This window comes from Brassica oleracea, chromosome C8, assembly GCF_000695525.1.
Source record: "Brassica oleracea var. oleracea cultivar TO1000 chromosome C8, BOL, whole genome shotgun sequence".
Classification (NCBI taxonomy): Eukaryota; Viridiplantae; Streptophyta; class Magnoliopsida; order Brassicales; family Brassicaceae; genus Brassica; species Brassica oleracea.
Genome location: NC_027755.1, coordinates 35804276 through 35820130, shown reverse-complemented (window position 1 = coordinate 35820130; position 15855 = coordinate 35804276). Strand labels below are relative to the sequence as shown.

Here is a 15855-nt window from a genome sequence, read left to right as displayed (position 1 = left end):
CGATAACAATAAACAGCGGCAGTAAGTTCAGTAACATACAACATATACAGTCGCTACCATTAATATTGCGCGATAGCAGAAACATATCCTCTTGAAAATGTGTTTTTATTCACAAGTAATCTGTTCTCACACAAGTCGTTCAAAAAAAAAAAGGAAAAAAATCTGTTCTCACACAAGAGCAGAAACATATCCTCTAGTCTTGAAGCTCATGAGTTCTGTCTCTCACAAACCCATCTTCTGTTTTGCGCCCTTCAACGCAAGAAGAGAAGCTCCATAGGAAGCTTCCGTGTGGACGGCTTTGCTCACAGGCAAACCAAGCACTCGCTCCCTTATCTTTATCCACTTGTCGTTCTTGGCTCCACCTCCTGCTGTCAACACTTCCTCCGCCCCCGTTGCTCCCATCTCTTTCAACAACTTGTAGCCTTTCCCCTGTAATGCATCATAAACCCAAGCTACTTGAATAACTGAAACTTTTGAGTGCTGGAAGACTAAAATGAATGCACTGTAACCATTTTGTTCTGAGTGATAACTCGTGAAGAAAACTAGAATCGTTAGTCAAGTGGGAAACGATTTGTACCTCAATACGTGCGATTGATTCCAAGATACCATGCAAGTATTCAACATCACTACTTGGGCGCGGAAGTAATCTGCAACATTTAACAATGCACCTTAAGTGTGAATCGACGCAGATTAAATATACAGAGCGACCTGTGCGAACATGAGAAAGACTGACAAAACCTGGGAGCCAAGTTAGGGTCAGCTATGGGAAATCTTTCGCCGCTGCTTTTCAAAGGATAGTAATCTAGAGTAGATGCAACCGTAGGATTGATTTCTCTGCTCAGTCTCTCTAACTGTTCGTCACTGAAGAGCTGTCTGAGAATAGCTCCACCAGTGTTGGAGGCTCCTCCTACTAACCATTTGTCATCCAGGCGATGGCTGTAGACTCCATACCTCGCATCATCCACCCTTTTGGTGCTCAGAAGTTTGATGGCTAAGGTCGAGCCCAATGAAGTTACCTTTGGGAAGCAATTATAAAAAAGGCAAACATCAAAATGTGGCACCGAGTTATTCACTTTGAATGGTTAAGTGTGTAGCCTAGCAATAAATAACATTCAGAAAGCATTGCAGAGTTCTTACTGCTTTCCCAGGTTCAGTCGCCCGTGCTGCAAGAAACGCAGCTATGCTATCAGTAGTACCGGTGCAGACAATGCAATCATCAGGAAATCCTGTTCAAGCCGAAAGGAAAACTGAAACTCTATGTTGCGTTTCATTGATTGTTTCTTAGATGCAAAGATCTTTGTTTTTACCGAATTGCCTTCTAATGCTATCTTTCAGATTGCCTATTGACGTTCCAGGGGATTGCACCACAGGTAATAGCTGAGAATAAGGCTGACTTATTAACCATGATGGGTATGATTCACTCTCAGGATCATAGCCCACCTGCCCTCAAATCCAAAACAGAAAAAAAAAAAATGAATGACATTCTCTTGTTAGAGTTTTGATATTTAGTGTGAACTAATCGAAATCTTCTGCTGGCTGCAGATAATGATTACCTTCAAGGCATTATTGTAATCTGACACTCCAAGTCTGCCATGAAGTAACCACAACAACCAATCAGCCTGATGCAGCAATATGGCTGATTCTCTGTTGGGAAGCTTAAGATTCCACCAAGAGACGAGCTTGCACAAGGTGGAGGAGCCAGAGCAAACAGTGTGGTTCTCTGGCGCTATTGACTTAACCTCGGGCAGAGCATCGGGGCAGCTCTGGTTGTAGAGAAAAGGCTGACACAGAACTTCTCCACTCTCACTGTTAGACATAAAGGAAATTTAAACAACACCTCAATGACTTCATAATTGCTGTGGTGATAATGATGAACATAACAAAGGATACCATAAACTAGAGAAAAAGGGGGTACATGCCTGTTTAAGATGAGAGTAGTCGCAGAAGTTCCATCAAGGGAAATGGAAGAGACGAGGGAGCGAAGAGTAATTGGAATGTCCTCAAGCAAGGAAAAGAGAGTTGCTTTCCATGAGCTAACCCAATCCATACCTTCTTCCCTCTATCTAGATGACAAACAAACCATCTCAGCCCCATAAATATCTTGTTCTTAAAGTAGCATAGATGGCTAATGATGTGTAGATGGATTCTTAAGTCCTCAAATCAAAGGTTAAATACAGAGCAAAGGAACGATTAACCGGAACATTTTAGAATTTGGTAAGAGCAGTTCTTAAAGATCTCAAAAGAAGCAAATAGTTTGTTTTGTTTTACCATGAAAGGAGGATACTCTCTTTTGCCTTCAGCTCTAATCACTCCTTGTTCATCAATGACTGTAAAACGAGCACCCGAAGTTCCAAAATCCATACCTAGATACAGTTTTTCTAATCCATTGCCACCACTCCTATCGACACTATCACCCATAACTCTCAAACCAGATCGATTCCTGTATAACCTAGTTCTCGTTAGAGTGACACTCCTTGAGCTACAACACTCTGAGATTCAACATTATCATGATTATCATCTCTGACAGATTCCTCCCAAAATCAAATCGAGAAAGTAATCAAGTGGACGCACAATGTACCTCGTTGTTTCGGAGATTGGAAGAGCGCAAACGAAGAGATCTGAAATTGACGAAGCATCAGCATCTCTCTCTCTCTCTCTCTCTCTGTGTGGCTCTCGTTTCCTCCTTTGTGTGTGTGTCTGAGGCTGATTGCTTTCTTCTCCATAGATAAGGGGGAGTTCGTGACCGTTGGATTGCTCTTTGCTTGATTTCAAAGTCTAACCAGGCTTGGGGTATTGGTTCGGTTCGGGAATTTCAGGTTTTGGGTAGTTCGGATAAGGGACCAGAGAATCCATTTACTACTTGACCTATTTTTGGTTCGGTTCGGATAGTTTCAGATTCGGTTCGGTTCGAATAGTAAATCTAGAAACCAAAAACTATCGGGAAAATATTCGGTTCTCATTTGGTTCTGGTTCGGGTTCGGATAATTCAGATAGTTTGAGTAATTCGGATAACATATCGGTTATTGAGGGTAAAATATCAAATAATTAAGATGATTTAAATAAGAATTTCGGATTACTTTGGATATTTCAGATAAAACTATCCGGATACTTTCAGGTAGGTCGGATACTTTATAATAATTTTTAGTTATCCTCAAATATTTTCGGATACTTTTAACAGATTTTTAAATTAAAAATATATATTTGATTATATTATATGTATATATAATTAATATTTTTATATATTCGGGTACCCGTTCGGTTTTCGATTTGGTTCTGGTTCGGTTCAGTTATTTCAGATATAAAAATATAGGAACCGTTCGGGTATTTGAAGGTTTTGGTCCGGTTCTGATTTTTTTGTCCATGCCTATTTCAAACCATGATTTTTTTTTTCTCTGGTAAGTAATTTTACTATAATATAGCCTTGATGTGTTTTTTTGGATTAATTTCGAACAAAAAGCGGTTGGGCTGCACGTTCTCTCCGACCCTAGCAGTCATTAGTTTTCTTCACATAGATCGAACGGTTCTATTAATGCGTGTGGTTTTGGTTTCCCATTTTCAGTAAATGGGTCCACACAGGCCCGATTTAGTTGCGGCCCAGAGGTCATAATGATGACAACCCCCACCCCTCTCCGTGAACCATCTTTTTCCAATATCGAAATTTACATGCGAATGCTCTTTTGAAATCTTCGTCTTGATTTAGAATTGTATTCCTATCATTGAGTAATGGGGGTAATAATAATGTTCCTACATAAATACGAAATTCAAAATCTATAATTAAAAAATAACAACACCACATGACACGTGAGGGAGGCAGATGTGCGGTAGAGCTTAAAAAGTGGGAGGGCTGACAACTACTCATCTGTTACTTAATTTAGCTTCGAGAAGCAAACACTCTCTCTATTATATTAGCTATACTGGACCCACTTACTCATTTTAATGTGTAACATAAGCATAAACAGAAAGAAATATTACGTGCTTGTAATAACTCCATACTGTTGGATTTTTTAAATGTTTATTTATTTTAAAGTACATAATACGGTATTTGTCTTTTGTGTGAGGATTTAATACGTATTTGAGGACAATGTTTCGTTTCATTTAGTCATATTATTAAATTTCAGTACTGAATCTATTTGACATGAGATATGCATTTATGCAACTCTTAATAGAATGCCAATTTTTTTTTAAAAATTTACTGTCAATTTCAATTCTGATCGGTTAGGTTGAACCGGAACAAAATGTTTTAATGAATCAAAGGGTAAAAACGACAAAATATTATTTTTACTGACTCATCTTTCTTCCCGCTCGTTTGGCTCCTTAAGTCTTATTCGAAAACCTATTGTACCCGGTTCGCGGTTATTTTTAATAACTCGACCACGTTCAATTTTCAAACCTCCAAAATGGTCTTTGAGCGATAGCCACGTCAGCACGCAGTTAATAAAACTTTTGTTAATCAGAAATTCAAAACCCGTAAAAAAAAACATCTTCAAACGATCACTCTCTCTCTCTCTCTTGTGGTCTCACTATCTCTTTCTCACAATCACATAGCTCAACAATGGAAAAGTAGAGAGAAGAGAAGAGAGAGAGAAGATGAAGGGAGCATAATGCTTTTTTCTGACCCCAGCCATGTGAGCTTCCACTGACACATTCCCTGCATCTTCAAATTTGGAAGTTTTTGATTGATTCTTTCTTCTTCCACAATTTTCAACCGATTCGGAATCCGACTTCAACGAGTTAATTAGCGTATGGCTTCATCGTCATCTAGAACGAGGAGCCGTTCTCCTTTCTCTCACCGAAGACCTCCGAGCCCTTACTCTTCCGCTTCATCGACTTGTTCCTCTCACATGAACAACCGTCTCTTACCTCGCTCCTCTTCCACATCCGCTTCTACAGTCTACAATTCCGCCGCCGTAAGCGGATCCCGATCTATGGCGACTAGTCGTACCGTCTCCGATCCCGGTCTCGTCGGCGGCTCCGGAAACTATAAACCTCCGTCGCCCGTCCCTTACGCATCGGATGGGGTGATTAGCGAGCCTATGTCGACTACTACCTCTGATCGCCATAGCATCTCCGTCACCGTTCGGTTTCGCCCGATGAGGTACGCTAGATCTGGGCCCCCCAATTGCAGATCTAATTTGATTCAATTTTTACGAAATGAAACTCGGTCAATTTTTCCGCCATTGTTTGTTTGTTTGATTGCAGTGAGAGGGAGTATCAAAGAGGAGATGAAATCGCTTGGTATCCTGACGCCGAGAAGATGGTCAGGAATGAGTACAATCCCCTCACAGCTTATGCCTTCGGTACTCTTATGAATTTATTGCAGATATAATTCAATCTAGTCATTTACTGTTCATTGATTAGGGCTTATGTGAGCGTTTCTTGCGAAAATGTTGATGACAGATAAAGTTTTTGGACCACAAGCAACAACTGTAGAGGTCTATGACGTAGCTGCTAAACCTGTTGTCAAAGCAGCTATGGAAGGTGTTAATGGTAAGGTGTATGGCTGCGTTATCAATTAAAGTGGACTTGTGCTAGTAACATTGATTGCAGGGAAGTTTCTGAGACTGTGTTGGCTACTTGGCAGGTACCGTTTTCGCTTACGGTGTTACAAGCAGTGGAAAGACACATACAATGCATGTAAGTTTCTCAGTGTGGTTTGTTTCCTATATGTTGCAAAAGATATCATACAAAGATCGGGTGACCTAGATTATAGTTGCTCAAAAATGTTTGATTGCCATAGGAAGTATAAAATATATTTTGATTTAAGATTGACCAAAGTTATTTTAAGTCATCTGATGATCATGTGTATCTTGGATTTCAAACAACGAGAAGTTCAGATACATGTTGTAATTGTTGTTCATACATGATGACAATTCGCTTTCATTTTGCAATATGCTCAGGGTGATCAAGACTTTCCTGGAATCATACCATTAGCAATAAAAGACGTGTTCAGTATCATCCAGGAAGTAAGTGATCTTTTTCTAGTTATAACCTATATGGTCCACTACCGATTTACATTTTTTCGTGCAATGACAGATATGCTAGTTTCTTACATCATTTTTAATTTCAGACTACCGGACGAGAGTTCTTGCTCCGTGTTTCATACCTTGAAATATACAACGAGGTAAGTGAAAATATCCATCTATCATATAATATCATTTACTGGCACGGTCAATAGACCCTCTTGTTCTGAATTTTAGCTTCAGATATAGTTTCATATTTTCCTCAATTAGAAGAATATCTCGTCTTGTTTAAGTAACTTGTCCGATAACTCATGTCTTTGGTTTTTGGCGAACATTCTTATATGTTCCATACATCGGCAAGTTATCTAACTTGTCCTTTTATCAGGTGATAAATGATTTACTGGATCCAACAGGGCAAAATTTACGCATAAGAGAGGATTCCCAGGTTTAACCTTGCCCTCTCTCTCATACACACACATGCAAATACAACTGTATATCAAACAAGAGCATTTACTTGTTTGTCTGATTTCATATTATCTTTCTGGCAAGGACTAGAACGATGAAAACATATGATGAGTTGTTCATTTTGCATCCATCCTGTTACTTTGATGTATTACCTTGGTTTGATCTAGAGTGGATATTGTTTATAGGGCACTTACGTTGAGGGTATCAAGGAAGAAGTTGTTTTATCTCCAGGTCATGCGCTATCTTTCATTGAAGCTGGGGAAGGTAATTAGAAGAATTACTTCCAAATCATGTTTTCGCTATATTATATACTCTTTTTTTGCCTTTCCTTATTAGTGTTTTGATCTTCAACGGCAGAACATCGTCATGTTGGCTCAAATAATTTCAATTTGCTGAGCAGCAGAAGTCACACAATATTTACACTGGTACATCTTCGATCTAGCGAACATCCCATGTTTTATTCCTATTTCTAATGTTCTTTTACAATTGTCATTGCTATGCAATTTAAGGTTCAACTATTGTTTGTTTGCAGATGATTGAAAGTAGTGCTCATGGAGATCAATATGATGGAGTTATTTTTTCTCAGCTAGTAAGGATTCTTTCTTCTGTCATTGCATAAATTCGCTCGTCTTTTAGACAGTTTTCTCACAGTGTCTCTTTCTTGCTTAGAATTTGATCGACTTAGCTGGGTCTGAGAGTTCCAAGACTGAGACAACTGGACTAAGGAGGAAAGAGGGTTCATTCATCAACAAGAGTCTTCTGACTCTTGGAACTGTAGGTGTCTCTCTTTCTGCTTGAGCTTTTTTAATCTATCGGATGTTTTATTTCTTTCCAATAATGGTTTGCTCCCAATCCGATTTGGTGGCACTAGAGGCTTAGCAAGAGACTTCCAGTCCTATGGAACATAATCCTTGTTAAATGTACTCTTCAGTGCATGATGTAGTAATGCTACTGTATTCTGATGATCAATAGAAGTCTCTTCTCATTTTTGTGTCTATATATGTCAAAGAGTATCTTTAATTACCTATCCATTTAGATGAATTTTAACGATGTTATGATTATAGCTATCTCGTATGGTTTCAACATGCAGGTAATTGGAAAACTAACCGAAGGCAAAACAACTCACGTCCCATTTCGGGACTCTAAGCTAACTCGACTCCTGCAATCTTCATTGAGCGGGCATGGGCATGTATCGGTACGACTCTTCTGTATCTGGTGAATATTTCCCATTTCACCACGGTCCACGATTGATTTTCGTATTGTTTAACTGTGATGTCTCCAACAACATAGTTAAGACAACGTTAGTTTGTTTATATTGGCTAGCTCCTGTAAGATGTGCATGCACGCTGATGTTAATTCAAAATGGCAATGAGCAGAAGCTAATTCGGTTTTATTTCCTTAAATTTTTATAGCTCATATGTACAGTTACTCCTGCGTCAAGCAGTACTGAGGAAACTCATAATACACTGAAGTTTGCCAGCAGGGCAAAGAGAATAGAAATTAATGCCTCACGCAATAAGGTGATTTCTTATTCGTTTGGTTATGTACTTGCCTTCTCTGTAGAGTATCTCCTAAACCCCGGCTTAAATGTTCTTGTTTTGTTTGTTTTCTTTCTTCTTGAAACAGATTATAGATGAGAAGTCATTGATTAAGAAATATCAGAAAGAAATCTCGACCCTTAAAGTAGAACTTGAACAATTAAGAAGGGGTGTGCTTGTTGGTGTCAGCCACGAGGAGTTATTGAGCCTAAGGCAGCAGGTTCTGACCTCCCCCAGACCTTAATATTACATGACTATTTAACTTTATTCATTTTGGTGAATGAATAGAACTGCCTATTTACTAAACAGCTACAAGAAGGTCAAGTGAAAATGCAATCCAGATTGGAGGAAGAAGAAGAAGCTAAAGCAGCTCTAATGAGTAGAATCCAAAAGCTTACAAAGCTCATACTCGTCTCTACCAAGAGTTCCATTCCCGGATATATAGGTGATGTACCCAGTCACCAGCGCAGCATTTCAGCTGGTAAAGATGATGTAAGTTGTCCATTCAAATTAGATTACCACTATGTTCCTTTACCTACTAGTTGCATGTTGGTACCTCAATGAACAAGATGTTCTATACTTGAATGATTCATTCTTTTTTCTCTTCAGAAGTTGGAATCTCTGCTCTTGGATGGTGATAATCTGGCGTCTCCATCTTCGACTCTGTCTCTTGTATCAGATGCTTCTTCAGGCCTTAAGAACCGGCGGTCTTCCAGCAAGTTGAAGGATGAAAATTCTCCGGTTGGTTTTGGTGCAGAATTATCGCAAGTGAGTTTCGGATACTTGTCGTGTATATTTTTACATCAGATTTCATTTACTAGAAGTTTCATTTATTCTTCTTCTCAAAACTAATAAGTTATAGCTTATGGGCAAGGGTGTTTCATGATTCAGGGTCGCATGCAACCATTATTTTTTTTAATTTATGAGTGTGATTTTCTCACTGTGCACTTGCCAGGAAATGACATCTAATAGTTGTGGCTATGTAGGGTGGCATGACTCCGGATGAAATGGACCTTCTTGTCGAACAGGTTAAGATGCTTGCTGGTGAGATAGCTTTCAGCAAAAGCACCCTAAAGCGTTTGGTGGATAAGTCCGTAAATGATCCAGAAAACTCAAAGCCCCAAGTGAAGATTCTTCTTTATATTTCTAGAATTCAATATAGCAGTAGGATTATGCTTTTCCTAATTCTGACCCCACTAGAAAAAAAGCATGTGCCCTTCCTTAAACTTTAATAGAGGTTCCGCAATGTGCGACTATTAAACTTAACAAATATCTGCATGCAGATCCAGAGTCTAGAAAGAGAAATTCAAGAAAAACAAACACAAATGAGGTCTTTGGAACAGCGAATAACTGAGGGTGGTGAAGCTTCAATTGCTAATGCATCATTGGTTGAGATGCAACAGGTAATCTAATCTCCACATCCGATCATACGTTATCATTTATCCTGTTAAGCTGTGGGCACAATGTGGATCAGCTGAAGGTATCTTGATTATTTGTTGTTTCCAGAAAGTTATGAGATTGATGACACAATGCAATGAGAAGAACTTTGAGCTGGAGGTACAATATGCGTCTTCTCTTGAATGAAACGTCTTGTTTTATAGCGAAAATGAAGATTGCTTATCAATGTATTTTTTATTGTGTTATACCTATGGATCAGATCATATCAGCAGATAATCGCATCCTCCAAGAACAACTAGAGAAAAAGGTCACTCCTAAGTCACTGCCACTTCCTTCTCTTTTTATTTTACATGCGTCATAGCATTTTTTCTGGCTTTAATCTCAGTCATAATTGTTTATTCACTCCTGCTCTAACAACTGCAGTGCACTGAGAACAATGAATTACACGAGAAGGTGCGCCTTCTAGAGCAAAGGCAATCGAGTCAGAAGCCCTCACCGTCTTGTTCTGGTAATGCTGTCAGTGAAGAGTATGTAGACGAGCTTAAAAAGAAAGTACAAACTCAGGTAATTTATCTAAATCTCAGACCCTCTTGTCAATTATGCCTGATAAATGTCTGCACCGGTAGCTAGGAGATGGTGAAAAAACACAAAAGATAATATGTTTTCTCAACTCTGGTTTATATCGGTTTATGTTTTTATACTTCAGGAGATAGAGAATGAAAAGTTGAAGTTAGAGCATGTGCAGACTGTGGAGGAGACGAGTGGATTACGAGTGCAAAATCAAAAACTAGCTGAAGAAGCTTCGTACGCTAAGGAATTGGCCTCTGCAGCTGCAATTGAGCTGAAAAATCTAGCTGATGAAGTAACAAAGCTCTCGCTTCAAAACGCAAAGCTGGAAAAAGAATTAGTAGCTGCAAGAGACTTAGCGGCAGCAGCTCAGACGCGTAACAATAACTCCATGAACAGTGTGGCAAATCGCAACGGGACAAGGCCAGGGAGAAAGGCAAGGATAACAGACTCGTGGAATCTCAATCAAGAAGATCTAAAAATGGAGTTGCAGGCGAGGAAACAGCAAGAAGCAGTCCTAGATGCCACGTTAGCTGAGAAACAATGCTTGGAAGAAGAGTACAGGAAAAAGGCGGAAGAAGCAAAGAGAAGAGAGGAGGCTTTGGAAAACGATTTAGCCAACATGTGGGTACTTGTTGCCAAGTTGAAGAAAGCAAGTGGTGGGGTTTTGTCCGGGCCAAAGAGTCACGGACCTCCCATCATTGAGTCTACAATGGAAGACGCAGCTACAGATTTAGAGAACGAGAGTCAAAACAATGGCATTTTGAAAGAGAGACAAGTGTTGATTGCACCTGAAGAAGTAATAGTTGCCAAGGCTGAAGAGACACCAAAGGAGGAACCCCTCGTTGCTCGTCTTAAGGTACCTTTGCAAATTTGCCTTATATTTTCTTTCAGTATTTTTAGTTGTCTATAAGCCTACTACACAGTCTGCGGTAGGCATATATATATACACCCCTTACCCGCTCCATACTAAGCTTTGGATTGGGTTAGAAAAATACCTCCAAAAGTACCCAAAAATATATATTCCTATGAGTGTTTATTTGGAATTGTATTTGAAGGTATTTTTTACGTAACAGGCAAGAATGCAAGAGATGAAAGAGAAAGAGATGAAATCACAGGCGGCAGCAGCTGCCAACGCAGACGCAAACTCACATGTCTGTAAAGTTTGTTTTGAGTCGCCAACAGCCACAATTCTCCTCCCTTGCCGTCATTTCTGCCGTAAGTCTCATTCCCTCACTACTTTTCTGGGGATCCTATCTTCATCAACAATTATTAGTACACTAAAGAATTACAATATCTGCCTTATCTTTTGACACAGTTTGTAAATGTTGTTCACTTGCCTGCTCCGAGTGCCCAATCTGCCGCACAAATATCTCTGATCGCCTGTTCGCCTTTCCCTCTTGACCCCTGACATGTCTATCCTCTCTCTTGAACAAGGTAATTTAGTTATGTTCCACCCTCACAATTCAATAACATCCAAAAAATTTTAGTTCAACAAGATTAAGTCGCTTTTGACATGCGATTCCATGTGATTTTGCAGGTGTAAAGAGAACTACATAAGGGTCGAAGCCTGTTTGTTTGCTAATATTTTCCAGGCTTGAATGCTTTTCGGTTTTTATTTTGTGTCTTTCAGTCTTTGGTATATCGTTCTATAAAAAATGGGACGAAAAGAGGAAACATAACATATTACACGTCTGCTAATGCTAAGACAAAAGAGTAAGTATATGTATAGATTTGTTTCTTTAACAGAAAACTCTTTTTACAAGGACGAGTCTTAAAAAAATTGAATTAATCTGTACATTTCTTCTCTACTGCGTGATGTCTCAAGTAAAGAGGGAGGTCAAAAGAATGCATACATGTGAAAAGTTAAAGTAAAATTGTTACCATTAAAAAGTTATAGTAAGATGTGTGAAAATCTAATGAAAATGATCTTTGTCCTTTTTGTCATATTTTTTTCCTTTAAAATTTCTTCCAGTCAAACCAAGATTAGAAGTTGTAAACAAAATCACAGATACAACTTTTTTTACATAAGATGATACTGTAACTATTAATTTGTGACGAAAAAATAGGCATTCTACTAGGGGTTATTTGGTTGTTGTATTTTAATGGATTTGAAAATCCGAACTAAATCTAGTGTTATTGGTTCTATGATTTTCAAATCTGTATTAAAATCATGTGTTATTGGTTTAATGATTCATAAATTCTGTATCAAATCAAGTGTTATTCAATCGTAAGGATTTACTAATATATTTGATTTTATAATGGATTTGAATAGATTTGTTTGAATTTTTTAGTTAAAAATACAAAGACTCAAATCCCAGGGAAAACCTCCGGATTTGCATATTTTACTTGGATTTATAAATACTAGATGGATTTCTAAATCAATCAAAATATATAAACCAATAACACCTCCTATAGACCTTGTTTTACATATTATGAAGCTATGTTTTAGACCTTGTTTAAATATTCCAGTTTTACATATTATTATATATTTTATCATTTTACATATTATGAAGCTATGTTTTAGACCATGTTTAAATATTTGGAAAGAGGATTTATGTACCTCCCCTTTTAAGTATACCTTAGATCAAAAAAGTATAGCCTTAATGGACTTGAAGAGTAAATGTTTGGGCCGAGTAATGAAAAAGAGACCACGTGAGCCCAAAATAATGCAAATACGTGTTATGTCCTCTGCCCGAGTAGGAGGATTTAGTAACCGAGAGTTTGAACGGTCGTGAGAATACCAGCTGAGAGAGCTTTCACTTCACTTCAATGGCGGCAATATACTCTGTTCAATGCTTATCCTCTTGCGATTCTCATTATCATCAACGCTCGCAGGTGACCTCTTTATTATCATTTCAGCGAATATTAGAGAAATTCGACTTTATTCGTACGTTTTTTTATTTGTTTCAAGCAGAGTGGTTCGCGTTGGAGATTGAATTCTAGGGTTTTAGTATCCTCGAGTCTGTGGAATAATTCTCTGCCTTCTGGAGTTGATTTGAAACGAAGGTGATTCTAATAGTTTTTTTGATTTTCGATTGTTTATTCCCAAGCTGTGTAATGCAGTTTAGATATCGAGGTAATGATTGAATCTTTTAAAACAGGGGACATTTGATATGTGCAGTCAAGGGAGGAGCTGAAGAAGGAGCGTTTAAGAAGACCGTTGAACTCGATCGGATGATAGATGCTCTTAAAGATGCAAACCCCAGAGAAGTTAGTCTGGAAGTTTATGTCATTGAACTCAATTGAAATGTTTATCTTCTTATGTTGTTTGGTGCCACTTTTCCTTTGGAACAGCTTGAGAAGCTTGTCGTTGAAAACATTCTTGCCTTTGATGAAGTTTTTTGGATTAGACTGGCTACCAGGTCGGATACTTGCAAATCAGATGATGACAAGGCAAGCGTTTCTATTGTTCTTTATTATTATTTCAATGATCAAGCAGATTTTTTTTCAAGCTCTCTTTTTTTTTGTGTGTGTGTGTGGTAATGTCTCTCTTGCAGAAGGACTATGAGGAGTTAGCTGCAACTGTGATGACCATAGTTGACTGCGTTGTGAATAAGACTCGGGTTTTTTTCCATCTCTTACATATCCAGTTTTGTTTTGATGACCATATTGACTGAGAGGTTATTGTATCCATGTAGGAGAAGATTGAGTCGGCTACTGATGTTCTGAAGGGGATATTAAGACCCGTTGTGGAAGGAGTGGAAGAAATTTCATGGCCTCCAAGAGATCCTCAAGCCATCAATCAAATGGAAAAGGTGTACACATACTTGTCCTTCTTCACTTTTCCTTTGACAAAGACTACATCTATAGTTTTGTATATTGTAATACAACCATCTGTCTCGAAGAAGAGGGGTTATCTACTTTTGAATCTCTTGATATGATAATAGCGACTCAGGGTACTGATGATATCAATGTATGAACAGGAAGTAATACAACGGGAAAAAGAAGGACAATTAGACGAAGGGTTTCTTTCAGAAGTTAGTGCTCAACTAAGGCAGGTAAGTACTATGTTCTTTGTTTTGTTTTGATTTGTTTCACGTGTAAGGTAGTGTTGCAAATAGCTGTCATAGACAAGTGACTTCTTTTTTAAAATGGAGTCCGTGTTCTAAAGAAAAGTTGTCTTTCCTTTATAGTGTTTCAATGTATTATTTTTGGTTGTTTCCAGGCAAAAGAAGATAAAGACAAACCAGGGCTTGCGGCTATGCTGCAGAAAGTTCTTCAACTCTATGCTTCTACCATCCTCTCCAAGCGTAGTTACGCAAAGAAAGGTTACATACATTGCTCATTTTCAAAAAAGTTCACTCGCTCACTCTAAGCTTCCATTATCCACAAACAGGATCTCATCACGTTTGCATCTCCCGGTTGTTGTCACAGGGAACGAAGTTGTAAGGGCGGAGCATTTTCTGGAAACTTTGATCAAAGGTCTCTTCTGCAAACCCTATTTTCAATGTAGTCAGACGCAAAGAAGTTCACATTTGGTTTATGTCTTTCAGCGCCTGAGGAACAATGGAACAAACTGTTCTTAGAAGGGTTAACACTCGGGAAAGGAGACGTAACACCTGACGAGCTATCTGCCGTTATCAAGAAACGAGTTGAGCGCACGCTGATCCGAACTGTAAGTAACATAAACTTTGTTTTATGTAATGTCCACCTACAACCAAATAAAAAAACAAAAATGTGAAGGGGGGGGAGTCTAACCGTGTTTGATTTGGGTTTAAACCAGATGATAACCGCCTTGTTTGATCTGGTTTTTCAAAACTACCACACTTAACCAGTTTAATGTTGATGGTACTAGGAAGGAGGTTCATACCAGCAACGAATCTTGATCGAGTATCTCAAAGGGATCGAGTCCAGAGCAAATGATATTATGAAATTACTTCAGGGTTAAATCAGTTCCAAATTTATATAAATACCAATTCATAACTCATAAATGATTTTCTTTTGTTATGTTGACTCTGTTTTTGAAGATTCAAACTAGACGCATTACGTAAATAGAAGTACTAAACTCAATAGTATTATTTTCATAGAGGCGATCAAAAGCGTGAAATGATTATTTCGAGCACGTAATGACTCAACCGAATATCTATGAATTAGTTTGGGTTTGATTACGCGCTATTTTCTTAATTTAAACATTTTTAAGAGTTTGATTTTGGTCACAACAGTGTTTTTCTTGTCAGAAAAGTCTCATTCGTTTTTTTTTAAACCAAAAAAAACGATATGATAATGCGAAAAAATTAAATATATAAATAAACTATAATATGTTATGAAAGCAGCAGCCTTGTTTGAAAATATAAAAGGCCCGCTGCACTATTTGCACAGTGAATTTCTTTTTATATATACGAACGTTTTCGTTCATTGTAACGCATCCCTCAATTTTCTCTTCTTTCTATAATAAACTCTTTCTCTTCTTTCTATAATAAACTCTTTCTATCAGTGTTAAAAATTCTACGGTATAAATTTTGCTCTTATTCAAATTCCCGCGATACAATAAAATTCCAGTTCTTTTTATAACACGTTATCAGCACGAACGTTCTCCAAATTGGTAAAATTTATTTGTATCATTTATACCCTGCTATAATGGTCGGTATACCGCCTCTACTATTATTTATATCATGTTATAATAGTCGGAATACTGCCTATATTATTTATTAGTAATTTAATGGTCGGCCGAGCCGCCTTATCTGTCTTATATTGTGTTTATTATTTATTGGTCGGGCGAGCCGCCTTATATTCTGTTTATTATTAATTGGTCGGCCGAGCCGCCGTATAATTTATTTATTACTCTGCATTGATCGGCTGAGCCGTCGCATGATTTGTTGTCATAACATAAATATTTCATTGCCATATTTTTTTACTTCTATTAATTTTTATGAAATTTTATAGATTTAAATGACTGTTTAATACAATATTTTCATACTGATTTT

At 38.0% G+C, this 15855-nt stretch overlaps 3 protein-coding genes across 6 annotated transcripts; 2 read left to right on the top strand and 1 right to left on the bottom strand.

Annotated features, from left to right (window-relative positions):
- Positions 1–45: 45 nt before the first annotated feature.
- LOC106307430 (gluconokinase) lies at positions 46–2759 on the bottom strand. Of its 2 annotated transcripts, none has more exons than XM_013744387.1 (9): positions 2579–2759; positions 2269–2489; positions 1920–2059; positions 1554–1806; positions 1308–1440; positions 1138–1226; positions 739–1016; positions 578–647; positions 46–429 (listed from the first exon to the last, which is right to left on the bottom strand). In XM_013744387.1, the coding sequence occupies exons 1-9, from the start codon at positions 2721–2723 to the stop codon at positions 223–225; spliced, it is 1536 nt and encodes a 511-aa protein (XP_013599841.1). In that variant the 5' UTR covers positions 2724–2759; the 3' UTR covers positions 46–222. The 2 variants fall into 2 exon arrangements, with proteins under 2 accessions (XP_013599841.1, XP_013599842.1); XM_013744388.1 differs by having other exon boundaries at positions 1920–2063; positions 2579–2697.
- Positions 2760–4478: 1719 nt separating this feature from the next.
- On the top strand, positions 4479–11693 carry LOC106312055 (kinesin-related protein 11). Of its 3 annotated transcripts, none has more exons than XM_013749431.1 (25): positions 4479–5095; positions 5200–5297; positions 5398–5487; positions 5582–5634; positions 5898–5963; positions 6068–6121; positions 6346–6405; positions 6611–6689; positions 6783–6850; positions 6958–7014; positions 7095–7199; positions 7516–7620; positions 7838–7945; positions 8052–8183; positions 8273–8455; positions 8576–8731; positions 8950–9087; positions 9247–9366; positions 9470–9520; positions 9621–9668; positions 9785–9925; positions 10068–10787; positions 11005–11146; positions 11247–11365; positions 11469–11693. In XM_013749431.1, the coding sequence occupies exons 1-24, from the start codon at positions 4743–4745 to the stop codon at positions 11330–11332; spliced, it is 3213 nt and encodes a 1070-aa protein (XP_013604885.1). In that variant the 5' UTR covers positions 4479–4742; the 3' UTR covers positions 11333–11365; positions 11469–11693. The 3 variants fall into 3 exon arrangements, with proteins under 3 accessions (XP_013604885.1, XP_013604883.1, XP_013604884.1); XM_013749429.1 differs by having other exon boundaries at positions 8573–8731; XM_013749430.1 differs by having other exon boundaries at positions 4743–5095; positions 8573–8731; positions 11247–11342.
- A 934-nt stretch (positions 11694–12627) lies between these two features.
- LOC106309630 lies at positions 12628–14959 on the top strand. The gene is made up of 11 exons (XM_013746702.1): positions 12628–12766; positions 12846–12937; positions 13033–13141; positions 13226–13324; positions 13429–13494; positions 13570–13686; positions 13855–13929; positions 14097–14199; positions 14306–14353; positions 14425–14546; positions 14727–14959. The coding sequence occupies exons 1-11, from the start codon at positions 12701–12703 to the stop codon at positions 14817–14819; spliced, it is 990 nt and encodes a 329-aa protein (XP_013602156.1). The 5' UTR covers positions 12628–12700; the 3' UTR covers positions 14820–14959.
- The last annotated feature ends 896 nt before the right edge of the window (positions 14960–15855 follow it).

What these genes read in the sequence shown, in the direction of transcription:
- LOC106307430 (XM_013744387.1), bottom strand. Translation starts at nt 2,723, where the DNA reads ATGGAGAAGAAAGCAATCAGCCTCAGACACACACACAAAGGAGGAAAC. An exon ending in ATTACAATAATGCCTTGAAG is followed by an intron (nt 1,441 to 1,553) that starts GTAATCATTATC and finishes ATTTGAGGGCAG; the next exon opens with GTGGGCTATGATCCTGAGAG. An exon ending in CGACTGAACCTGGGAAAGCA is followed by an intron (nt 1,017 to 1,137) that starts GTAAGAACTCTG and finishes TGCTTCCCAAAG; the next exon opens with GTAACTTCATTGGGCTCGAC.
- LOC106312055 (XM_013749429.1), top strand. Translation starts at nt 4,743, where the DNA reads ATGGCTTCATCGTCATCTAGAACGAGGAGCCGTTCTCCTTTCTCTCAC. An exon ending in GTTCGGTTTCGCCCGATGAG is followed by an intron (nt 5,096 to 5,199) that starts GTACGCTAGATC and finishes GTTTGATTGCAG; the next exon opens with TGAGAGGGAGTATCAAAGAG. An exon ending in AGAAGAACTTTGAGCTGGAG is followed by an intron (nt 9,521 to 9,620) that starts GTACAATATGCG and finishes CCTATGGATCAG; the next exon opens with ATCATATCAGCAGATAATCG.
- LOC106309630 (XM_013746702.1), top strand. Translation starts at nt 12,701, where the DNA reads ATGGCGGCAATATACTCTGTTCAATGCTTATCCTCTTGCGATTCTCAT. An exon ending in GGAGTTGATTTGAAACGAAG is followed by an intron (nt 12,938 to 13,032) that starts GTGATTCTAATA and finishes CTTTTAAAACAG; the next exon opens with GGGACATTTGATATGTGCAG. An exon ending in TCTGGAAACTTTGATCAAAG is followed by an intron (nt 14,354 to 14,424) that starts GTCTCTTCTGCA and finishes TATGTCTTTCAG; the next exon opens with CGCCTGAGGAACAATGGAAC.